Source organism: Abrus precatorius, unplaced genomic scaffold (genome assembly GCF_003935025.1).
Source record: "Abrus precatorius isolate BTA unplaced genomic scaffold, Abrus_2018 Scaffold8, whole genome shotgun sequence".
Taxonomy (NCBI): Eukaryota; Viridiplantae; Streptophyta; class Magnoliopsida; order Fabales; family Fabaceae; genus Abrus; species Abrus precatorius.
This window is the reverse complement of record NW_020874428.1, coordinates 26,545,243-26,568,798: the sequence shown is the minus strand read 5'-3', so window position 1 is coordinate 26,568,798 and position 23,556 is coordinate 26,545,243. Positions and strand designations below refer to the sequence as shown.

The 23,556-nt window shown below is 31.1% G+C and overlaps 5 protein-coding genes across 6 annotated transcripts; 2 read left to right on the top strand and 3 right to left on the bottom strand.

The window, feature by feature from the left end:
* The first annotated feature begins 4,647 nt into the window (after positions 1–4,647).
* Positions 4,648–5,251, top strand: LOC113848392 (LOB domain-containing protein 23-like). The gene is made up of 2 exons (XM_027477878.1): positions 4,648–4,800; positions 4,934–5,251. The coding sequence occupies exons 1-2, from the start codon at positions 4,648–4,650 to the stop codon at positions 5,249–5,251; spliced, it is 471 nt and encodes a 156-aa protein (XP_027333679.1).
* A 1,020-nt stretch (positions 5,252–6,271) lies between these two features.
* LOC113848167 (mitochondrial acidic protein MAM33) lies at positions 6,272–8,112 on the bottom strand. 2 transcript variants are annotated; one of them, XM_027477565.1, is made up of 3 exons: positions 7,925–8,112; positions 7,503–7,819; positions 6,272–6,634 (listed from the first exon to the last, which is right to left on the bottom strand). In XM_027477565.1, exons 1-3 carry the CDS (start codon positions 8,081–8,083, stop codon positions 6,454–6,456), a joined length of 657 nt encoding a protein of 218 aa, XP_027333366.1. In that variant the 5' UTR covers positions 8,084–8,112; the 3' UTR covers positions 6,272–6,453. The 2 variants fall into 2 exon arrangements, with proteins under 2 accessions (XP_027333366.1, XP_027333367.1); XM_027477566.1 differs by lacking the exon at positions 6,272–6,634 and adding an exon at positions 7,199–7,308.
* A 1,146-nt stretch (positions 8,113–9,258) lies between these two features.
* Positions 9,259–12,666, bottom strand: LOC113847190. Its single transcript, XM_027476121.1, has 6 exons — positions 12,454–12,666; positions 11,764–11,891; positions 11,221–11,390; positions 10,676–10,753; positions 9,989–10,133; positions 9,259–9,704 (listed from the first exon to the last, which is right to left on the bottom strand). Exons 1-6 carry the CDS (start codon positions 12,569–12,571, stop codon positions 9,288–9,290), a joined length of 1,056 nt encoding a protein of 351 aa, XP_027331922.1. The 5' UTR covers positions 12,572–12,666; the 3' UTR covers positions 9,259–9,287.
* Positions 12,667–14,035: 1,369 nt separating this feature from the next.
* LOC113847191 (heterodimeric geranylgeranyl pyrophosphate synthase small subunit, chloroplastic-like) lies at positions 14,036–15,381 on the top strand. The gene has a single exon (XM_027476122.1). The coding sequence runs from the start codon at positions 14,174–14,176 to the stop codon at positions 15,053–15,055; it is 882 nt and encodes a 293-aa protein (XP_027331923.1). The 5' UTR covers positions 14,036–14,173; the 3' UTR covers positions 15,056–15,381.
* Positions 15,382–20,174: 4,793 nt separating this feature from the next.
* On the bottom strand, positions 20,175–21,979 carry LOC113848045. Its single transcript, XM_027477407.1, has 2 exons — positions 21,663–21,979; positions 20,175–21,282 (listed from the first exon to the last, which is right to left on the bottom strand). Exon 2 carries the CDS (start codon positions 21,267–21,269, stop codon positions 20,652–20,654), a length of 618 nt encoding a protein of 205 aa, XP_027333208.1. The 5' UTR covers positions 21,270–21,282; positions 21,663–21,979; the 3' UTR covers positions 20,175–20,651.
* Between the last annotated feature and the right edge of the window lie 1,577 nt (positions 21,980–23,556).

Sequence of the window (23,556 nt, the reverse complement as noted above, 5' to 3'; positions counted from 1 at the left end):
AGTTACCCTCTATTATGATATATATATATATATATATATATATATATATATAAAATTCTTTTCACCAATTTTAGGTTTCACAGTAAATAAAATACATAATAATTTAAGATGTAGTCCCATATTACATATAACCCAAGAAATATGATGGCTTTGTATACCATGATTGTAGTCTAATTACTCATAATTTCTTTCATGATTTTCATTATCTACATAAATTAGCAATTTTATATCAAAGATATCATTAAATTATTTTCTTTAAAAATTTAATTTATAATAAGTTTTTCTTTATAAAGGCATACAAGTTTACTTTTAAATTAGTTAATAAACGAACAATAATGCAATATCAAATAATAATAATAATAATAATAATAATAATAAAATATGATCTGTTATGTCTAAATAACTTTTTAAGTGACTTAGATGTCTATTTTTTTCAATTCGATAAAGTTAATATATAAAATAAATAAGTATAGCTTTACATGAACTTCCCAAACCCTAGTCACATCCCTAAAATGTACCTTTCGGCATTGCCCTGCTTTCATACTCTTCTCTTTTTTGGGGGGGCATTAATGCCGTAAATGGCTTTAGGGTAAAATTTTTGGAACTACTTGAATAATAGCTTCGCCAAAATGGCTTTATGTTGAGCAATGATGAGACAGTTTATAGGGACATTGAATCAGCTGAAATTACATGATATTCTTACTTCCAAATTTTCAAGGCCTTGCAACTAAAATGTATCAAATTGACTTGGACTAGGCTAACAATTTTTCATTCAGCTTTGCTTTTGGATCTAGAAACGTTTATTGGTTGCTCCTAAAGAATATGTATTTCCAAAAACTCATAATTTCATGTTACAAAATTCTAAAATGGTTACCAAAATGACTTGGTCTGAGTAGAAGGAATGAATCACTTAAAAACTTGATCTCTTTGTCTGATCTTTAGATCTCAGTGTTTAGTTAAAAACATTATGGAGATGTGCCATCACTTTAACGCCATATCTATGATACTAATTGAAAGATTATTCTTTCACTAATCAAAGAAAATATTTTTGGAAAAATATTTACAAAGTTTAATTACCTAGTAGCATTTGTTCTTTCATTCATCACTTTATGATATTTCATGATTACCTTACACTATATGATTATTAAAATTGGGGGGCATTTAAGCAAGCTAATTCTTGCTAGTTTCAAAATATGCTTCTCTCCAGTTTTGCATTATTCAAATGCTTGCAACATCGTCTCAAAATTATCAAGTGAATATATTCTATTCCTCAGATGTTTCCCTCATAAACAAAGGAAGCATTTACGTAACATAAAACTCTAAACCATGGCCCCCTTTTTTCACGAGGGATGATAACCATCAGAAGCAAAAACATTCAAGATGTGCGTGTCAACATTTATAGCTTTGCTTGACTATACGATCTTTTTCTTTTGGGCCATAGGCACTTGGCTCTTCTGATCAATCCAAAAGGTAAGAAACGCAGCATAAATAGTAAAGAAAATTATGTAAATACGTCATCTGTATGAATAATAACTCACTCATTCATATTTTAAAAATCATGTAAATATTAAGTCCATTAAATAAAAAATAGGTTGCAAAATAAGAGAATAGATTATTATGTGTAAACATAAATAATCATCACAACTGATAGTTCAAGTGATATCAAATCATGAGTTCAGCATTCACTATATATATCAATTTAGATTAGAAAGTCTGTAACAAATGTTTTAGCAGTTATTGACCATGTGTATAGACATTTTCTTACCTTGGTCAAGTTACGACATTTGAATACTAGATTAACCTGTTTAGAGTTTATGTATGGGAATGGAATAAGCTACCACTGTTGTAGCCTCAGGCTCTCCTAGAATAATTAAATTTCCATCTTTAACAATCACAACACTATACACATGCTAATACAATTATATATAAATGGAACAAAGCAGGGTCACGAATTAACCAATATGCAACACCCAGAAACCTGTTGATGGAATCATGAGCCTCTCCATTCACAAGAGTAGATCACTATGTATTATGAGACCACTTCGAAGAAAAACGGGCAAATGAAATTCGAAGGCTTTGCTTTGGCTTCTTGCTGGTGGATGCTTTTTTCCCAAGATTTTCCTTCGGCTTTCTCAGAACACAAACATTACCATCGCATATGTATCTTTTGGTTTCTGATGAGGACTCAGAGAAGCATCCACAGATGTTTGATAGATACAAAGCCATTGAGAACAATTAATGAGATATGCAATGCAATTATATATATATATATAGCTCTCAAACGAATGTTATAATATATATATATATATATATATATATATAGCTGTGGGCATATAACTAAGGGGTGGTCAATGTTGGTTGGGCGGCTCAAAGCCTATGAAAAAACTGAGTTTCTTAATTTGTTTATCAATTTAGGGCCACAGAGAAAGTTCACATTGGTCAAATGGTTTATTAGTATCAAAACATGTAGGATTGATTGGTTATTTTTTTTTCATGTGTTCACACATCTCTTAAGTTTTGCTTTCTAGAACCATTTTTCAATTAATTAAAATTTTCCCACCATTTATTTTATCAATAATAATATTCTCACATACTCTTTTTTTATATATTTAATTTTTTTATTTATCTCTCTTTTTTGTTTGTCATATGTTTTTTTTTTTCTTTTTTTCCTATTTCTATTTCACACCATCATCATATGAAATGTGAAAATATCATGATTCTCATTTTATCGTATATATTCATATATTATAATACGGTTGGTAAGAAACTGTCCAAGTTCGAATGATGACAAAGTTGTACCAAACTAATCTATTATTAGATAAAAATTTCGTGAGTCTTTTTACTAAACAAAAAAATGTAAGATATGTTTTAACAACAAATACAAAAATCTAAATCCGTTAAATAAAATATTTTGGTTAAAAAAAAGCTCAAATTTGATAGATGATTTATGTATAAAGACAGTTTAACAAAATAATATTTTAAGTGACTTTTAGAAGTTAGTTTGTTTCAGAAGGGTGATGTTTCAATTTCTTATTATTTGTTATTCTTATATATATTATTAAAAATCAATAAATTTAAAAGTAAAGAGAGTTCAGTGGGGGGGTTGTATTGGACATTGTTATTAAATATTTTGTTATATGCTCGCACCCAAATTTCGATAAGAGAAAATTTTATCTAATTAAAAATATATTATACAGAGTCAAACTTCTGTAATAGAAAAATAGTTAAAATTTGAAAAAGAAATGACAAATATTTGCAATTGTAATGCTGACTAATCTTGCCTGGGTCAAAACAGATGGGTATAATGGGAACAATAAAAACAAATCAACTAGCTATTTAGTCATATCACACGTATACATGAAGCTTCAATATCGTCACAATTTACTTCAAAATCAAAATCTAATACTAAAATTTCAAGTCTAGGAGCTGATCTTTTAGACATCGCTCAAGACCATCTAATACGATTATAAAGAAAAGAAAGAGAAAGTAATATAGATGTGATGACTAATGTTAATAAAAATGAAAAATATATAATTATATGTGAAAATTAAGATGCAAGAAACATTTATCTTAAATTATTTAACTTTTGATACAGGAACATCTAATTGCATGTTTACTTGACAAAAAAAAATTGCAGTGTTTTAAATGCTTCAGCGTAATTTGAATCGGTGCATGGACTAATTGTATAATAATAATAATAACAACAATGATTTTTTAAATTTATACAAAATCATGTATGGTAACTTTTTTATAAAAAAAATAGTAAAATTATGCCTTGAATTTTATAATTTTTAAGAAAAACTTGTCATATATAACTTTTTATGATGTGCAGAATTATAAATGTTAGAAAAATTGTAATAATAATAATAGAGTTGTACGATGAAAATTTATTCTTTGAAGATTTTAAATCAAATGTTGAATAATGTAGATATATATTAAATGCCTTGGAAGCATATTATTTACCTTCCATACATATTTAGTTAAATACACATGATTATAAACTTTCTCCCACGTGATAATAAAAAAAAGACTGAAATTCAAATAATGTATTTGCAAGTGCATTTGATTGTATACTTCAGTTGAGAGTTAAAAGAATACAAATAAAAAATGAGCATATGTAGGTTTTCAAACACAATCGAAAATTAAAAGTTTGAAATATAATACACTTAATTGCGATTCTTATTTAAGACTTTAGGGACAAAAGCAGAGGGACTTCTACTTTATATGGTTGACTTAGAAGTACAGATTTATATTTTTATTTGACATTATCCTATATTGCCCAATAAAGAAAATTAGAAGTATTTATTTACTTGCCTTCTATTTCTATTACAGATTACTCATCTCCCTTTATTTTGATGTGTTATTGCCTTGATTCATGGCCCTCTCTCTTTTCAGCTTCTCCATTTACAAAACTTCCCTTCTTTGCATTGCAAAATTGAAAAAAGTAGCCGTTAAGATTTTCTCTATCAGAAATTAGCATGAGTATCTACAATACAAATACTCTTCTCTTGGCAAATAGGACATCAAAATTTATGGAAGATCTCCACCTACTCAACAAGAGAAAAAATATAGCAAAGAAGAAATCTCTTTTGGGTGCCAAATATCTTCTTTGGATTTGTTTTCTCTTGTTTAAAAGGGTTTGATATCATGATTTCTGGTAGGTGTGCAGCTTGCAAGAGTCAGAGAAGAAGGTGTCCTTCAGATTGCATTTTCTCTCCATATTTTCCTGCCAATGATCCTCAAAGATTTGCTTGTGTTCACAGAATATATGGTGGCAGCAATGTTGGAAAAATGCTTCAGGTGCTTTTAAATTAAATAGATAATAATAATTAGTATTATTTTGTGTGTTAGTATATATACTATGGAAAGAACTGGCTAATATCGAAGTTGAAAAATGACAAGCAAAATCTCTTTGCAAATTTTAATGTTGCAGCAAATTCCACCATATTTACGAGAACAAGCAGCAAATAGTTTGTATTTTGAAGCACAATGTAGGATTCAAGACCCTGTTTATGGGTGTGCTGGAATTATCTCTAAATTGTCTCAACAAATCCACAGTACAGAAATTGCTCTTGCCAAAATCCAAACTCAGATTGCTTATCACAAACTTCAAATCCCGCGGACAGAAATTGAGTCAAACTTCAATGTCTTGTCGACAATTGAAGCTGAATCAAACTTGGACGTCTTGCCACCACAAAGCAGTAGCATGGGGGAGTTTCAATGGCCACTTCAAGCTTCTTGGTTCAATTAAAACTTGGTTTCTAATAGATACAAAGCATTTGCTTGATTTATACTTGACTCCACAACCATTTTCAAAACCTCAATTGCTTAATAGTTTTTATATTTTTTTCGCAAACATTGAAGAATGGTTGAAGAATTCATAATGTGATGATTCACAGTTTTGTTTTGTTATTCGTTGTACTGAATAATGTGATGATTCAATTGTTTCTAGTTCTAGATCCTCTTCACCATCAACATGTTGGGCATTGGTGTTTTCAAAATCTTTTCTCCTTAGATGAAAAATAGCAAGCATTCGGGTGTGTAAATCTTTAGATAATCAAAATATTAAACTAAAGCAAGATGCTCACAGCGTTCAAATGACTTGCAAGAAAGGTGAAAGTACTACGCAAGTATAAATATGATTGACGTTTTATATAAAAAAAAAAATTGGTGTAAAATGAATTTTGTAACAAAATAAAATAGACATTCTCAACTATTTTCTTTTGGTTTAGATTTTTTTTTTCAAAAACTTAAAGCAAAAATACTGAGTTTATAGAAATTATTCAAATTCATGTGGAGAAAAGAAATAGCTTCATCATGAATTGGTTAAATATTAAAAATAACCTACCAAGCGTGTGAAACTCGTAAAATAGCAAGGGGAAAAAAAAGGTGCATTGTTAAATGACTGACAAGTTGCAAACGCAGTCCGATGTGTAGTAGGAAGCCAAATGAAACTGATAACGATAAATAAGCATTAGATCCCTATTTAGCCAGAAAAGTAACACAATGACACATTAGTTACCCGCACGAAGAACATGCTGAATAACAATCTCACAATCTCTTCTAACTAGTGCCTGAATAGCATGAAATGCAGATATACTGTTGCCGACTTTGAATATATTGATTATAGTTAGCTGGTAAATAAGGTTCTTATTTTTAATTTGGTGTATAATTTGATAACTAGTTGATTTTACATATAATATAGTTTAAAATATAGATAATATCAACTAATGCATTTTGATACTTCTAAAGAAAAGACATCATAATATCACGTCAAAAATAGTTAAATTGATAAAATTTAGCACTCGTCTAAATTAAAGTTATCTACTCGTGTGTGTTGATCCTTTAAAATAAATAATCTAAAACTACGAAACTGTAGGCACTTTTAAATTGATAAAAACTTGAACACAGTACAAGTCCATTTGCAAATACATGACCTCTTAGAGAGGGGAATTAAGCACCTGTAGCTGGCTTCTTTCCGTCAATGAACAGGCCCATCGTTTTGAACCAACGCATCAGATTTCGATGTTCCTTTACATATAGCCATGCTTGAAGAAATTTAAAGAGGCTCTCATTTACTCCTCGCTCCTCAATGTAATTGTGAAATGCATCTCTCATCTTTTCATCTAGTTCTCTGTCAATTTACAAAAATCAGTCAGAAACTCCAGTTTCCCCACTTACAAACATTAGAATCTAGAAACGAAATTTAGCAGGTTTGGTAAAACACAAAATGGGCATTTTAAGACAGAATGAGCATTCATATCTTTCGACAACATAATAACTTTTTACCCCCAAAATGCAAAACACAATTCCACAGTTTCTCCTTAGTTAAGTGCATGCTTCATTCAGCATATTTTATAGAATGGTTTTTCTAATGTGTCCTAGGACACATAATAAAATATCAATAAATGGTATTATTTTATTAGAAATTATAATACATTTGATTGTGTTACTTTCATAAAAACTTGCTATATACACATTAGAAAAGCCATTTATAAAAACAACGGCTTCAAAACTTTCACTTAATCCAGGTTATCCTTTTCTCATCAGTAAAAAGCATAAAAATGAATTGCTTTAAAAATTTGGTAGCAATTAAACACTCATTGAGTTCCAAACTGAAATGAAGGAACTCACATTGTAGAAAGATTCTACTTGTTACAATTAAAACAGGAGATTACTAGAATCAACACAAGCCTAAGCCCCACTCACAACAGAGAACTATTCTACTTCAACTCCATTCATCTAATCCCAAATTCCTTTCCACCCAATACTTTTGCATACTGCAATGTTAATTCCCAAGCTTCAAAACTACAAAAAAATACATAAACCCTAAATAAATACCCCTTATAACTCTACAAACAAAAAGTTCAAAACCAAGAGCATAGTTGTGTTCAAATATTTAACAACTATTGTTTTAATGTAAATGACAGAGAATTCATCGAATATAATGAACAAGTAGTAAATTTATTAATCACTACAAACAGAGAGAGCGAGAGAGATACCCAAAAACAGGGCCGGTGTATTGGGAGGGGATGAGGATGTAACCAGAGTCTTTAAGCTTAGGCCGCATGGAAACAGAGTGAATGCCCAAAGCATCCTCGTACAAACCGCAGAGGAAAATCAACGATTCGTTCTGCGAAGGTTTGGAGACGTCGACGTGAATGAAGAGCTGGTCGATGGCTCCCTCTTCGTCTTCGGGAGCGGACAAGCGCATGACGTAGATGCTCACCTCTTCGTCGCCGTAGCTTCGCTTCAGAACAGGACCGTGCGAATCCAGCGCCCCCTTCACGATCGTGAATTGCGACGGAGGACTCACTTTCTGCGAAGCGCAAATGTTAATGTCGCCTCAATCAGTATCATCTAAACCCAAAACCCTAATACACAGAAACAGTAACAGAGAGAGAGAGAGAGAGAGAGAGAGTACAGGGGGCATGTTCATTTTGGAGATTTCCATGTAGTGATCCTTGAGGGAACGGAGAATCATTGAATTCACGGCGGGGGAGATGTTGGTTGCGCCACGACCTCCCGACGAATATGGCCGCCGGAGTGCACCAACGGCGCCGACCAAGCTTCTCTTCCACATTTGTCTCTCTATTCTACTCAAGTGTGGCAGTTCAACGTATGCTCAAGTGAAAAACACTTAAATCCCCAACAAAATAATATTATTCTTTAACATAAAAATTTTCAATTTCTTTTTAACAAAAAATATCTGTAGACGTACGCTTGCAAAAATAAATGTGCTAAAATAATTATTTTACTAAAAAAAATTATATCTTAAAAAAATGATTAAAAATGACTTTTTTTAATTATAAAGAAAATTTTATAACTTTTGATTAAAAAAATTTCTTATATAAAAAACTCTTTTAATTAATCTAAATGAAATGAATTGTTTTACGACTATTTTTTTTTAAATCTAACACATGCAAATGCAAATGCAAATAATAATAATAATAATATAAGATGGGGCTATATTGAATGCGTCAAATGACTTCTTCCACTGTTGTAACCGAGAGTGAATGTTTTATAATGAAACACAAATGCATTGATGAATGTTAGGGTTGACACAAATATCAAATAGGTATATGTGGAGGAAGTTGATGTTAGTCACAATAAGAACTTAAACTAATTAAGTATAGGGATTAGGAACTACATTTTAAAATAATAGAAAATAAATTATAAAATCTAAAATATATTTTAAATTAATGTTTAAAAAACGTGATTTAAAATTTATGGTAACAAGTTTGGTTAAGTTTTAGCAAAGTTGATTTTGCATTAAAATTATGGCTGTGGCCCAACTGCAAAAGCACCATGTTCTCAAAATAACCTTCCTTGAGTATGGATTCGTAAATACAGTTATAATTTAATATTATATTATTGCTTTGATAATATTTACATATATAATCAATGATTACACATCTAAAAATATTATTAAAATCACTTATCACGTAAATAATATGTGAATTAGCTGCAATTATTTTGTTTATATTGGCAAATGTATGATTTACGTGGCAATACCAAAGCAAAATTAATTTCCTCAATAAATGAAGCAACAGCCAATTATGCTGTTTTCCCATAACATTGACAATAAGCTTTATTGAACAATTGATAACTTTTCACTTTCATCAAAACCTCAAACAAGGCACAAATTCAAAGCTCTGATCTTTCCAACTTGTTAAAAGAGGCATTTTAGATTCAAAATCTGACCGACCAACAACTTCTCAATATATACAAAAGAAGTTAATTATACATTTTGGGGCTGAAAAAATACATGTGATTTCAGAATTCTTCTATGAGCTTCGGCTATGAAGAGACTTGCTTACTTGGGAGGCTAAGACCATTGCCTTGGCTCTTGTGCTCATCAACATCAATTCCCGCACTGCACGACGCTGATGTTGCCGAGCATTCTTAGCTCGCTTTGGAGCTAATCGGTTGTCCCTTTCTGCAAATGCAAGTCTGAATTTTTCAGCAACGGACAATTCAGTGGAACTTGGAGATTGAGAGAGGGTCGTCTTCATAACAAAACCATGCAGTGTCCATGTTCTGGGATCAATATCCTTGACAACTTCATCATCCAACGTGATATTTTGTGATGCTTCCCAAGGAACCTGAGTTCCTATAAACCCAAAGGGTGATGACTTAGGATTTACTACAATACGTGGGCACTCAGTGGAAAACTCCTCTAAAGTGTTATTGTCAATGTTTGGCTGTATAAAAACAAACAAAAGAAAAGTGATATAGGATTAAATCAACGCAAATCACTTCTTGAAGAAATCTTGATCAAGAAAAAATATTAGTCATTTCCTACTACTCATTCCACACCCTTTTGGGCAGGAGGGAGTGCAATGAATGGTGTCTCTCCCTGCCAACTAATGTTACAACCCATGTAACCAATGCAAGAAAAACATAAATTTATGCATTTGACAAATGACCAAAATCTGCATTCAATAACAAATTACCATGATCCAGACAGAAGTTTTTAATTTCATACCCATACTAGCCACCTGAGTAATTGTGCACCACTAGCAATTTCTTTCGTATCAAGTTCCTCCCAAGAATCCTCCTCCACATAATCTAACCTCGGTTTAAATATACTCAGGCATCTGCGGGCAGTGCTGTCACTCCTTGGACACCCTCTGCAATATTAACAATGGTTCATTGCCTGTTATGAGTTTTGTAAAGATGTAATCCTTGTCATAACACAATCTTCTAGCCAGTAACCAAAATCATTATGTAAAAAAATAGGAAAATGAAAAAGAAAAGAAAAAAATCCTTAGATTTTTAAACTTTAAATAAGTGCATAACTATTCACCTTGTTAACTTTTTTTTAAAAAAAAAAGAAACAAAAATATAATAACTTTCCCAATAACTAAAACTTCCCATAATGTTTCCATTTTGAAAAGAAACCAAAAAAAAGAGCCAATTTTGGCATTATAAATAAATGAGTAAGTAAATACCTTTTGATCATCTTTATCAGTGAACTCAATTTACATATCCGAACAAGGAAAGTGCCTAGAAGTACTGTGAACATGGCATATAAAAGGCCCGTTGAAGCAGAATTTCAAGTTTTCAGATTTTATGCATTAAATGACAAAGGAAATACTGTTAAAAGTAACACAATGGACAAATTGTATTAACAAAGACATATAACTTGAAGGGCACAATGCAAGATACTTACCCGCATCTCAATGTCTCCAATAAATGGCAGTGCTTTACAAGCTCTGATATACCGTCAGCAGTAATTTTGGTGCACCGGCTGCAAATAGTCTCAATATATCAAATGATTCTGAAAGACAGAGAAGTAATATATATCTATATACATAAACACTACAAAACTACAGATATGTTTGTTAGCATGGTACACATGAATCACACAATATGATAAGCTCAAGGCAAGATGCTGATGGACCAGAATCTAAGTGAAGGAAAATGATAATCATCACATACAGTAGAGTAAAACCATGAAAGACAATTATATTTACAATGAAGACTGAAGCAGAAAATTGATCAGTATTGATCACCCGCTTTCAATAAACTTGTGATACAGCTCAAACGACAAAATATTTCCTTGAAATATGCCAGCCAGATGGTTTATGTAACATGTTCTTCTAGCATCAAAGAAGCTTAAAGCTACAAGCTAGAGCATACTGCATGAAATATCTGATTCAATTTGTATATACATTAAAAGACTAAAATTGTGAAAAAACAGTTATAATTCTATACCTTATATCCAGAGCTTTGATTAATCTACATACTTCAGCTGCTTTTATCAAGCCCAAATCAGAGACATCTGAGCCAGAGACGTCAAGGATTTCCCAGGAAGCATCAGCTAATGCGATGAGGACATCATCATTCAGCAACTTTCTTCTTCTAGCAATAGCTACCACTGCTATCTGTTATTAAGTGCAACTTCTTTAACTGCAAGAACATATACAATGGAGGATTCTTTTGTTTTTCACCCGAAGTTTTATTTTTTTTGAGACACAACATATTGAAAGGTTTTTAACAAGGGATATACAAGAAGTGTTTAGGACAGTAAGCAGAAAATAAGTTTCAAGCACTTAAAAATATTCTTGTTAAACAAGCCAGTGCCTCAACAAAGGATAATTTCTTTAGCAAAAAAAGGGACTATCCAGGACCCAGAGAAACATTTATTTCCCAGCCATTTGCATTGAACACACTATAACTCCAAAATTTCACTGATAGACAAGTATGAGCATTAAGACAAATAACCTATTAAAAGATTTGAAGAAATAGAATCACTACCTTTATATCAGCTGGCAAGTTGATAGCAATCTCACTCAAATCTGTAATAATATCTTCCAAATGTTTTCCAATAACTCCAATGCAGAGGCTAACTAAACGTGGAGGCTTTGTCTTTTTAGGTAGTAATCCTGTACAGAAATTTCTCAAGAATTTGTTAATGCCCTTTGTGGCATATCCTTAACAAATAGAATTGGCGCATGATGCCACTACGGTTTTAACCTTAGACCTCATTTAAACTACCCAAAACCTCTCACAACCAACACACACCTAGTGGCTCCTTCAAAGAAAACAAATTTCAATCATTCTATTCAGGTGCACAACTCAAATTAAACATCCTTGAATTTTAGCCTAAACAGGTGATACAAACAGAGTCTAAGGTCAAAACCTAACTAAATAATGTGCACTTCTCACAAACCCAGGCAACATGATCAAAACAAAAATCAACCACAATAGAAGATCCAAATTAGTGTTTTTCTTTTTTCAAAGTCTTCTATTTAAAATCATCACAAAAACAAAGAACCACTGCATTATAGAGTTGTTTTGTCTTGTCAACTCTTTCAAATTCCAAAACAGAGCAAGTGCAAAGTTTAAAGCTTTACCAAAAACCCGAACAAAAACATAACACCCCACCTTAGGAAAAGGAAAAATAGAAGCTCAGCATCATTAAAAAAGAGGGGGTTATAAAATTACCGGAAAATTGAGGGTGAACGATTGTAATGGAGGACTTGGACTTGGTGTTGGATCGGGGATTCAAATCGAGGTTTGTCAAAGAACTCGCCAATGCTTTGACACCTTTATCTTTATCCATCAGAAATCAACGTAATAAAAAGGTGCGCTTACTCAAAGACCCTCAATTCGATCCAGAGGAACCTAATTTGACGATTATATCAGTTTATTCTAATTCTTCTCCCTCCCTCTCTCTTCTCAAATAAACCAAACCGACTTTACTTACTTACCATATTTTTTAATAAAAAAACAAATTCATTCCTATTTTTCAGGCGATTTTGCACACACTAAATTAAAAAGTTAAAAAAAAATGTTACAGTCATTTATTAAAATTAGAATTTAAAAATATTAAATAACATAAGACATAGTTAATCCCAATACAGGTTAAACTAAACTAATTTCTTGTTGGTAGATTCATTTATTTGTTTGTTGATAAAAAAAAAAAAAAATTCTCTTATTTTAGAAGGGATGTTGACATTTTCATAACATAAAAATGTGTTATAATTTTTTTTTATCTATTAAAGATAGTCAGACCTTGAAAATGGGCTCAGATTTTTGGTCCAGAATGGATAGCCCAGAAACTATGGCAGGCCTTATTATCATTTATTGCTTATACGAACAAATAAAATTTAAACTATATGACTTCACCCGAGTACACTGTGATTTGTGATTAATTAATTATTAGTGAGTCGTTTTGTACATTAAGTGGATTTTTAAGGTTAAAAAAAATATTAAAATTTGAAAAATATACAAGAAAACTATTATTGATAATGTTAAGCACTGTTAAAAAGTATGTTAAAATATAGTTTTAATTTAGTTTGGAGATTACATATTTAATTTTAATATATTGAGTTGATTTTATGCAGATGCAAGCAAATAGAAGTTTGGTAAAGAACAGAGAGGTCCACCACCCAGAAAAAGTCATTAATCGACGAGGCATTCCACAACTCTCTCTGCCTATATATTACAGGAATAATATTCTGATAAGCCCACCCATTCAGTAAGACTTTAAAATGTGACACGCATGATTGTTAAGCTATTCAAATTATATGCAGGAAAAGTTAAAGATAATCCTTAGCCGTCAAAATAGTATTTCCCAGATATTTGAGTTCTTTTTTCTTGATCAAATAATGGTCAATCCTAACTTTGAAGGTGAAAATAACATTTTCTTTAGAACTCAAACATGTCAAACGTGGGTTTTTGAGGGTTACAGTCGGCAACACCGAGCACATCAGTTGTCGCAATCAAACAAGGCAATTTGTCAATAGACAGTTGAGCAGTAGAGGTGGGAAAATGCACCATACATCATTAAATTGTTTTATGTGTCGCACAAAATAATTTTTTTAAAATTTAAACAAACTTTAGTTTTCTTATGAATTTTCTTTTGGAAAAAAGCTTCCGCTTTGTATTTTAATGGAATATAAAAATATAATAATTGTCGTGTTTATCCATACATTGTTCACAGTTTCACATTTCATACAAAAACAATAAACACGTTGAAAATAAAATATATAATAAAGGTAGCGTGGCTCCTCCGTTTAATTGAGACAGGCACTTTCTCTCACACAGAGAGACACACACACTTATAAAACTATGCATTCATTCATTCATTTCAACGATAATATCAAAACGCTAACTGCTACTGCTACTGCTACTGCTACTGCTGCTGCAACTTTATTTCCCCATGGTTGGAGCTGTCCCCTTCAAACCCAACTTCAACCTTCATTTTTCATGCGTCTCATGTCAACACCGTTCTCACTTGCCCCTTAAGCCCAAGACCAAGCTCGTCAGAATCACCAACCCACATCCCTACTGGGCTTCTTTGCAGGCCGAAATTGAAGCCCACATCAAACAAGCCATTCCCATCAAAGAACCACTCGTGGTTTTCGAGCCCATGCACCACCTCGTTTTCGCCGCCCCTCCGACCACCGCGCCCGCTCTATGCCTCGCCGCTTGCGAACTCGTCGGAGGTCAGCGCCACCAGGCCATGGCCGCGGCCTCAGCCTTGTTACTCCTGCAGGCAGCCACACATACCCGCGAAAACCTTCTTCCCGCGGACGGGTCCGAGCCCGAGCCCAAGCCCAGGGTTAATGGTGCGTACGGCCCCAACATTGAGCTCCTGACCGGGGACGGGATTGCTCCGTTCGGGTTTGAGCTGCTGGCAAGATCGGATGACCCGGCCCAAGGGAACTCGGAGCGGGTTCTGCGGGTGATGATTGAGATATCACGTGCGGTGGGGTCTGAAGGAGTGATAAATGCGCAGTACATGGAAGCCCGATCGGACGGCGAGGAGCTGCGCCACGTGGAAAGCATGAAGCGCGTTGTGGAGAAAAACGAAGGAGGGTTGCATGCATGTGCGGCTGCATGTGGAGCTGTGTTGGGGGGTGGTAGCGAGGAAGAAATTGATATGTTGAGAAAATATGGGTTTCATGTGGGAATGTTCCATGGATTACGACAAAGGGGTTTCAATGAACATGTTTATGAGGTAAGAAATCAAGCACTCCACCAATTGCAATTCTTCAAGGACAGAGATCTTTATGCAATTTCTAGTTTTATTCATTTCTAGTTTTAAGAAATCTTATCTTCATGCCCCTGTCTTTAACTCCAATTAAATAAATATTCATTACTCCTGTTTTCTTTTCTTTTTTTTATAAAATAATTAAGAGTTTAACTCTTTCTTAATTTTCAAAGAAAGTGTTAAGCTACAGACAAAAAGTACAATAATGATTCCTGTAGACGTTAAACTCTACTGAAATCTACCATGTGACTGACGTAGCTATATAATATACTCATCATATTCAGTGATGAATACGTAGTGCTTGCCTCGCTGGCTTTAAATAACTTTCTTTCCTTATTCAAATGTTTGAGAACACTTTCAATATGATAATTAAGTGGTTGCGCAAATCTATTACCATCCCCTGTCCTTTTCTGCACCCTTCTCAACTTCATCTTCTTCTAGTTTATTGAAGTTTGTGTGGTCCGTAGACACTAATCAAGCAAACAAGCAGCAAAAAATTATAATACCATTATTTATGTGAATGCTTCCATGATGAAACGAATTAATTCAGCTTTGACGATGACAAACCTGATAAGACAAATGAAAATAACAACGATATTTGATTCCTGAAATTGTAACATGGCATCTGAATTTAAGCATACATGGCGGCGAGGTTTACGTTTAACCAACGTAATGTTTCGTCGATTGCAATTATGTCGATGAATAGGAACTTAATTAAAATAATATATGGGTTTGATTCTGAATTTAACTAATATAAGTGGACGAGATTCAAGTCAACATTTTTTATGTTATGTTTTAAAACATAATTATAAAGTAATATATAAAACCCACAATTAGATTATTAAACTGCTAGCTAGATGGTCAAACACTAAAACAAATTGAATCTAGATTCCTTTTAGTTATGACATCCAGTTTTATATTCGTTTAAACAAAAATAGATTAATAAAATATAAAAAAGATAAATTTTTAATGCAAAATTAATTTAGGTAATTTTTTTTGTTTAAATAAATTTATTTCATTTATGTAAATTTTGCATATTCTCTTCTTTCTTCATACACGCATCTGTAAAAATATTCTTATTCAACCATATACTCGTGTGAATATTAACATTAACTCGGTACTCGTATTTTCTGAGTATCCGCATACTTATTTTGTATCTATTACCTGCACTTGTTTGAGAAAAAAATATTTATAAAAAAAAATATATTTATATAACTTCACATAAGTAGCATAATAATACAAAAATTCAATATGTAGTTGCCGAATAAAGTATAAACATAGATAAGAAATAAATATTTAAAAATCACAAGTGCCAAATTTATCTTAATATTATAATTTTCTAAACTAAAATTTTTAGAAACAATAAGCGAAATTAAATACACAAGTTATTTGTTGACGATAACTCTATCTTATGTGAAATTTGATCGATCGGCAACGTCAGAGTGACAACAAAATAAATCTGCATAATAGGTGACCTTTCGTGTGGGATCACTTGGTGTGACATTAACAACTAACTCTAATTAATAACATTTCATAGTTGTTAGATTTTAATGAGACAGAAATTAAGAATGAAAATAGAGTTAGGATAAAGAAGTTTAAGTACTAACAAAGAAGAGTAGATATATAAAATATTTTTTTTAACTTTTAAATTTAAAATTGTAAGAAAAATAATAGATTTAATTAAAATAATATATATATATATATATATATTAATATTAGTATTTTTAACTCATATACTATACAAAAGTATTTTGTCAAATATACAAATATTTGAAATTTTATTTTAATGAATTAAATATTTATAATGTATATAAATTTTAAAAGAAAGAATTTGAATAAAAGATAAATGGTCACAATAAAATTTTATAATAAAGAAATATATATTTATATAAAAAAATTATATATTTTTATCTGAAGAAAAATTAACAAATAAAAATTAACAATAATTTTTATATTTTATATCTTTTCAAAAACTTCTTTGAACGTAAATGAATATTAAAAATAATATTATTTAGATTTAATATATTATAGTTGTGCTTGTAATACATATGTTGCATAGAAATATATTATTTTAAATTAAAATATAAAAAATAAAATTTAAATATTATCAATAAATAATAAGTTTATGGTAATAGTAGGTGATTGTAAAATTTATAAAATATTTATTATTTATCATTCACTTTATGATTTAAATATCAATATAATTTTATTAATAAAAATATTTGTGTGAAAAATATTTTATGTGTGTCATATATAAATAATATTTTTAAAAAAAGTCAATCTCATATTATTTATGTAATAATTAAATTGTATTAGCCTAATTAAATGATATAAAATAGTAAATAAAATTTTTATTAAAAATATAAACCAAAATAATTTTTTTGATTTATTTTATTATTAAATATATTTTTATATTAATTTTATATAACTTTACATAAGTAATATAATAATATAAAAATTTAATGCATAGTTATATAACAAAGCTCAAGCATATATATATATATATATATATATATATATATGTGTGTGTGTGTGTGGGGTGGGTACTTAGATACCCATACCCATTAAAATTTGTGAGTTTTTACCCATACCCGTACCCATATAATGAGTAAATACCCTATTCATTGTGGATAAATTTTGCGAGTACCCACTGGGTACTTACTCATTGTCATCCCTACATCTTTTATTTTTCTCCCATGTCTAACACTTCTTCCTCAAATTTCATATTCAACTCTCTTTGGCTTTCATATTCAACATTTTTTCCTCTCTCTTCCTCTCCCAACTCTCTTTCCCCTCCACCCCATGCCCAATTCCTTTCTTACTCTTCCTACTCTTACCTTATCTCATACCTATTTCTTTCTCTTTCTTCCATATCTAACTTTCCATCCTCCTCTTCCTCTACTATCATTCCTATTCCATTCGCCATTCTTATCTCCATCCATCCTTAGTCCTCTCTGACCTTCACACCTAACTTTTATCTCCTCAAATGTACAAAATTCACTTAAGCAAAAAAAATTCATTTAAACTAATATTGCATAAAAAAATTTGTCATTTTCTGTATTTTCACTTAAGTAAGTCCATTTTTGTCTAGATGTCTAGTTCTCAACACAAATGAAGAAAATTCAGATAAAAAAAATTGTATTTTTTACGGATAAAAAATTATTCACGAATATAATATTGTCATTAATTTTGTAAAGTTGGTAATGAACTATATATGTTAATTTTGTCATTAATATAATATTATTCATAATAGTGATTAAGTGAAAAATTATTAAGATCTAATTTTATTAACAGTGAATGAAATATATATGTTGCAAATTGTTTATTATTTACATTTAAATTTATTGTTCATTATAAAGTTATGATTAGAGTAAAAGTTAGGAAACATTAAAAAAAAAAAAGGTTGTTATTTTTGGACAACGGTTTCGTAACCCAAAGGCCCAACAGCAACATATGCAAAGGCCAAGTGAAAGAGAAAAAATTATACTATTCTTTTTTAATTTATGACCGATGCTACACTGATTAAATTAATGTATAATTAGTCTTTTAATACGTGTCATAAACATATTAAATTCATTTTAAAATGAAGTCAATGAAAACTTAATTATTATGGAAAAACCAATATAATTTTCTCAATAAATAAAACAGTTATATATGTTATGGTTTGAGTTTGTTGTTTTTTTAATTCCAAAATTCATCTTCAGAGGTTGCATTGATCCAAATTAAGGACATAAGTCTCCCACGTGTGTGCGTTGGAATGCTTTTACAGTGATAAAGAAAATTTTAATTACATATTGGTCGACTTATAATATATTCTTTTATTAATGAATAAATTTTATATATTGAGCTTCACTAAAAAATTTGTTCAAAATTTATTTAAGAAAATTCACGCAAAAATTGTGTAATAACAAAAAATTAGGTTGAAAACACCGCCTACTTAGTACTACAAAGAATTGTTATCATTTAATATTAAGATTGTTTTTATTATTATAGTATTTATTTAAAAGAAGTTAAAATAGTAGCATAAATTAATATTACGATGCATTACTTATACTAACATTATATTATTAACGTGTATTCAATTTAACTTATTTTAAAATTTTCATTAATATCTTAATAAAGCCTTTATAAATAAGTTATTTCAAAATTATAATTAGTATACACTCGTATGTTTATATTGATAATTTAAATTTTGTAAGAGAAATGCTGTATCATTGAGACTTATCTAATATGAATCTGTCAATATATGACATTTTTTAGCACAGGGTTCAATCTTAAACATTGAATCTGTCGTGTGACAAGTTGATAGGTTGAATCTGCTATTCCGGAGAAACCAAGAGCTACTCATATGATACTATCATAATACTAAAATTGTGAATAATTATAATACTCCAAACGTCAATTCATTTGCACACTCCATACTCAATCAGTGCCATTGGGTTTACTAACTCATTGGCCACGAAGCATGCTGCTAAATTATTGGGCAGGAAATGGTAATAAAAATGATTAGAAAAAGTTCAAACTCAATTGAACCTGAAACAAGGGAAAGAATGAATACTCCATAGGCAGCTTCTATTATATTATTTCTATCAAGTGTATATTTGAACAGACGTTGGAAGTTTCAAAACTCATATAAAAATGTAAATTTAGTTTGAAATCTATGCTGACATATTTAGTAGTTTCATGACATTGTTAATATGCTTTAAGTTAACGTGATAAATTACAATTTTTATATTAAATTTTACTACAAACTTTTAAGCAAAATTATTTTAAATAAATTTTTAATAAATGTATTTAAAGTTAAGTTTATCCATAGTCATGCAAAATACAGGCTTAATATTTAGCATTATGTAGATCAAAGGTGCAAATTGATAGGGACTACTACGTACAAGTTGTTTCTGTTTCACCTCCCTTGTCTCACGTCATTAGATACTATACATTGATCTTTCTTATAATTATTAGATGACACGAAGTTGGTGAATGTCCCTGTCAATTTCCCACACCATGATAATAATTTAGGTGAGTTCTTTCAAGAGTTCTTGGTAACAAAAATTACATATTTTTAAGATTTATAAATGCTTGTCTCTTCTCAATTGGACTGACAGGTATTTGAATTTAATCAAATTTATATCACATTTTTTTTATATTCTAAACTCATATTCATAGACAAACAAATACTTCATCCAAACTTTTTATTGAAAACAAATGTTAGCTGAACATTAATTTTGTACATTTTATATGAAAAGGAGAGAGGAAAAGGTCATTCAGGCATCAATAAGGGACCAGGGAAGTAGGCCAAGACTAAGAGTGTGAGAGTTGGACCTGTTCAAATGAAAAAAAAAAGCACTTTAATTTATCGTTCTAAATGCTTTATGACATTATAATTATGATTCACATCAACCATTGTGTTTGGATAGATGCTTTAAAGAATACACCAGACCCCATGAATTTGATATAACAGGAGATTGAAATCAGTGGTGTTTGCCACAACCAATTTGATTCATTGTTTTCTATGGTAATTGGCTAAACAAATCCTATTGTATGAGCTTAATCTCCATTGCTAAGTAACCACTTACTACAAACCCACTATACATCACAAGTGTGAAAGCACTAGCACTAGTATATTACTATAGAAGGGACCCCTTCATAGTGATTCCAGGAAACCAGTTTTTGTGAGCACAGCATTCCTCACTTTGCTAAGATCTCTACCTTTGAGTGTTCTCCCAGCACCTTCTAAAACAGAAAATGAGGATATTTGACTCCTTGCAAGCCTTTTGGCAATAATCTCATGTGGAGGAAGCTTAGAATCATACTCATCGTTTTCCTCTTCGTACTCATCACTATCCTTACCATAATTAACACCATCACTATCATCTTCACCATCAACAACAGAAACATGATTCATATCATAATCATGAAACCTTGAAGCATTACCCTTGGGGGCCTTATTTTTATTCTTCCTATAGATCTTTGACCAGTCAGGAATGTTGACAGGTGCTGATTGCTGAAGACCCTTGGCCTCATTAGAGGAACTAGCACTGCTATTGCTAGCTCTTGGGATCATTCTTGCTGTAGTGGAGAGGGGCTTAGAAGGGTTAGGAAGGAGAGAGGAATGATCCTTGTCTTTGAACTTGTGAACTCCAGAACTATAATCACTTACGTTTTTTAGAACATCCCAAACTTCCTCCTCTTCGAAGTCTCCATCTCTCAAGGATTTCCATATCCCACTATGCTTCCTACCAACACTATATTTATCTTCCATTATTAATCACTTCCTGCATAGCCCACATAACCAAATCAGAAGAAACCCATCACAAGCTGATTAATTTTTCACAATTTAAACAAAAATCAGAAAAATAAAGGAGAATAATTGGAAATTGAGGGGAGAAAGAACCAAAGTTGTAAAAAATAAAGAAATCAAAGGAGCTTATTATATACTATAGGATATATGATATTTCACTAAGGAAAATAGGAACCACCATTTTTTTTTTTATGGAATCAGAAGCTTCAATTTTCAAATGAACCAGCTTTATATTGATTCTAAAGTGGTTTTCTTGAATATGCAAGGCAATTTCAGTTGAAATTAAAGATGACTTAATTCAAAGATAGAAGAATTTAAATTTGACTATATCTTGAGTCCAAAAGTTTTCCTTACCTCAAAATGTTTGCAGAGGTGTGGCTGATGTCTGATGAGATGAGAGATTATAAAGAAAACCACCACACAGAGAGGAACTGAACAGCAACTTGTCCTTAGTGAAACTCAGATAGGTCACCACCTATTTAACTTTGGAAGCAGAGAAAAATAACTTTTGACAACGTAGATGGAACAGTAATTTTTTTTAACCTATTCTTTCAGTAATAACTTTCTCTGACAAGTATACATAGGAATCTCTAAGGCATAATAGTTTAAAGGGAACAAGGAGCATTGAATCTCATAAAGTAAAGAATCTTTGCCATTTTAATGACATACCCACTTCTTATATTTCGTTTTCTTCTGCATTTATATCTTTCATTAAGGCACATGCCACGAGTACTTTAATTTTTTCAACGTGCTTGACATTTTATCTTTGGATGTTGATGGAGCATTAAGGATAAAGTGTGAGTGAAATATGGTCGTGTCATTTAATAAATTTCTAGATCCTCACCTGAGTTAAATTGTATTTGAAAAACGTATACCTGAAAATTCTAAAGGATGTTATAAAAAAAAGAAAATTCTAAAGGAGTACAGAAATTTTGGTACAACCATTCCCTAGTGAATGGACGGCTAACAGATCAAGACGCTATTATCAGGAGAAACAGACAAAAGAGTCAAAATTTTCAACAGAAGGATACAAATGCTAGGAATTTGTGTAGAAAAATAATGCACACATGACACAAGTTACACAACCAATTTTGTCTTTTCTTCCTCTTTTTGTTTTCTCTTTAATTGTTTTCATGGTAACGGCATGTCAAGAAAAGGAGGATCCCTGGCACTGTGTATCTGATAAAATCTAAGTTTTATTATTATTATTGTTTAACTAATTAATTTTATTTTCATTTATATATTATTTTCAATATATATGCATGTCAATAATACATTTCAGAATAAACGAAGTTTATTTTTGTCGTAAACAAAACTTTCTCCATGAAATAATGATAGTAGTAGTATAAAATACTTATACCAATGAAAACTCGTCATTCTTAAGTATTTATCATCACTCTTATTTAATTATTTTTATCTAAATTCATATAAGAGTGAAAATAAACAATACCACTAGTTGGTAAGAAGGAGAAAGAAAATTAGCACACGGAAAATCCTGTTCTGGCATAGAATGGTTTTGTCAAAGATTTTATTTTCTTACAAAATGTGTAAAATATGACCAAAGGAAATGCTTCCTGGAAGTTTCTGCTGTTGAACAATTTCCATTTCAAGATGGCCCACATGCATCAATTGGTGCAGCCACCATACAACGTATATGGATATCAATTACCAAAGTCGGAGACAAAACAGAAAATTGTGAGGGAGGATTTACAGTGTCTTAGCCCAATAAACGTTCTTTAATCACTCCTAAAATATAGTGGGAATCTTATGTGCAGAATCTGCTGTGATATCCACCGTTGGAGCAGAATCTTATTGCCATGTCATGCTGCACACCATTGGAGTGGCGGCTGAAAAGTGACAGCAGTGGATTGGAACCACTTAAACAAGGTTAACACTAAATTAGCCCTGTTAACTGATTTTATTTAGTACAAGTGTTATCAGAAATAAGCCAAATCTGTAGAGAAATATTATTTAATCAAGCCTTGATGAATAATATTTTACACGAGACTTACTGACATTTTTTTTTTATTAAAACTGACTTTTGATATTATGTTAAAAATGTTATTGTTATTTGAGTAATAGAGGCAGAAATTAAAAAATAAGCATCATTGACCCATGTGGCTTGCCCCTTCAATCCTGGAAAGGTTTTGTCTAACGTGCATCACAGATGTTATGCTAAGTATTATTGGAACATAAGTGCAAATTACACAGTGACATACAGATATGCTTGATGAAGTATGATTACTAT

Coding starts and splice junctions, on each gene's coding strand:
- LOC113848392 (XM_027477878.1), top strand. CDS start 4,648: ATGATTTCTGGTAGGTGTGCAGCTTGCAAGAGTCAGAGAAGAAGGTGT. Junction 4,801..4,933: donor ATGTTGGAAAAATGCTTCAG/GTGCTTTTAAAT, acceptor TTAATGTTGCAG/CAAATTCCACCATATTTACG.
- LOC113848167 (XM_027477565.1), bottom strand. CDS start 8,083: ATGTGGAAGAGAAGCTTGGTCGGCGCCGTTGGTGCACTCCGGCGGCCA. Junction 7,820..7,924: donor CCAAAATGAACATGCCCCCT/GTACTCTCTCTC, acceptor TGCGCTTCGCAG/AAAGTGAGTCCTCCGTCGCA. Junction 6,635..7,502: donor TACACCGGCCCTGTTTTTGG/GTATCTCTCTCG, acceptor GTAAATTGACAG/AGAACTAGATGAAAAGATGA.
- LOC113847190 (XM_027476121.1), bottom strand. CDS start 12,571: ATGGATAAAGATAAAGGTGTCAAAGCATTGGCGAGTTCTTTGACAAAC. Junction 11,892..12,453: donor CGTTCACCCTCAATTTTCCG/GTAATTTTATAA, acceptor ATTTCTGTACAG/GATTACTACCTAAAAAGACA. Junction 10,754..11,220: donor ATCAAAGCTCTGGATATAAG/GTATAGAATTAT, acceptor GACTATTTGCAG/CCGGTGCACCAAAATTACTG.
- LOC113847191 (XM_027476122.1), top strand. CDS start 14,174: ATGGTTGGAGCTGTCCCCTTCAAACCCAACTTCAACCTTCATTTTTCA.
- LOC113848045 (XM_027477407.1), bottom strand. CDS start 21,269: ATGGAAGATAAATATAGTGTTGGTAGGAAGCATAGTGGGATATGGAAA.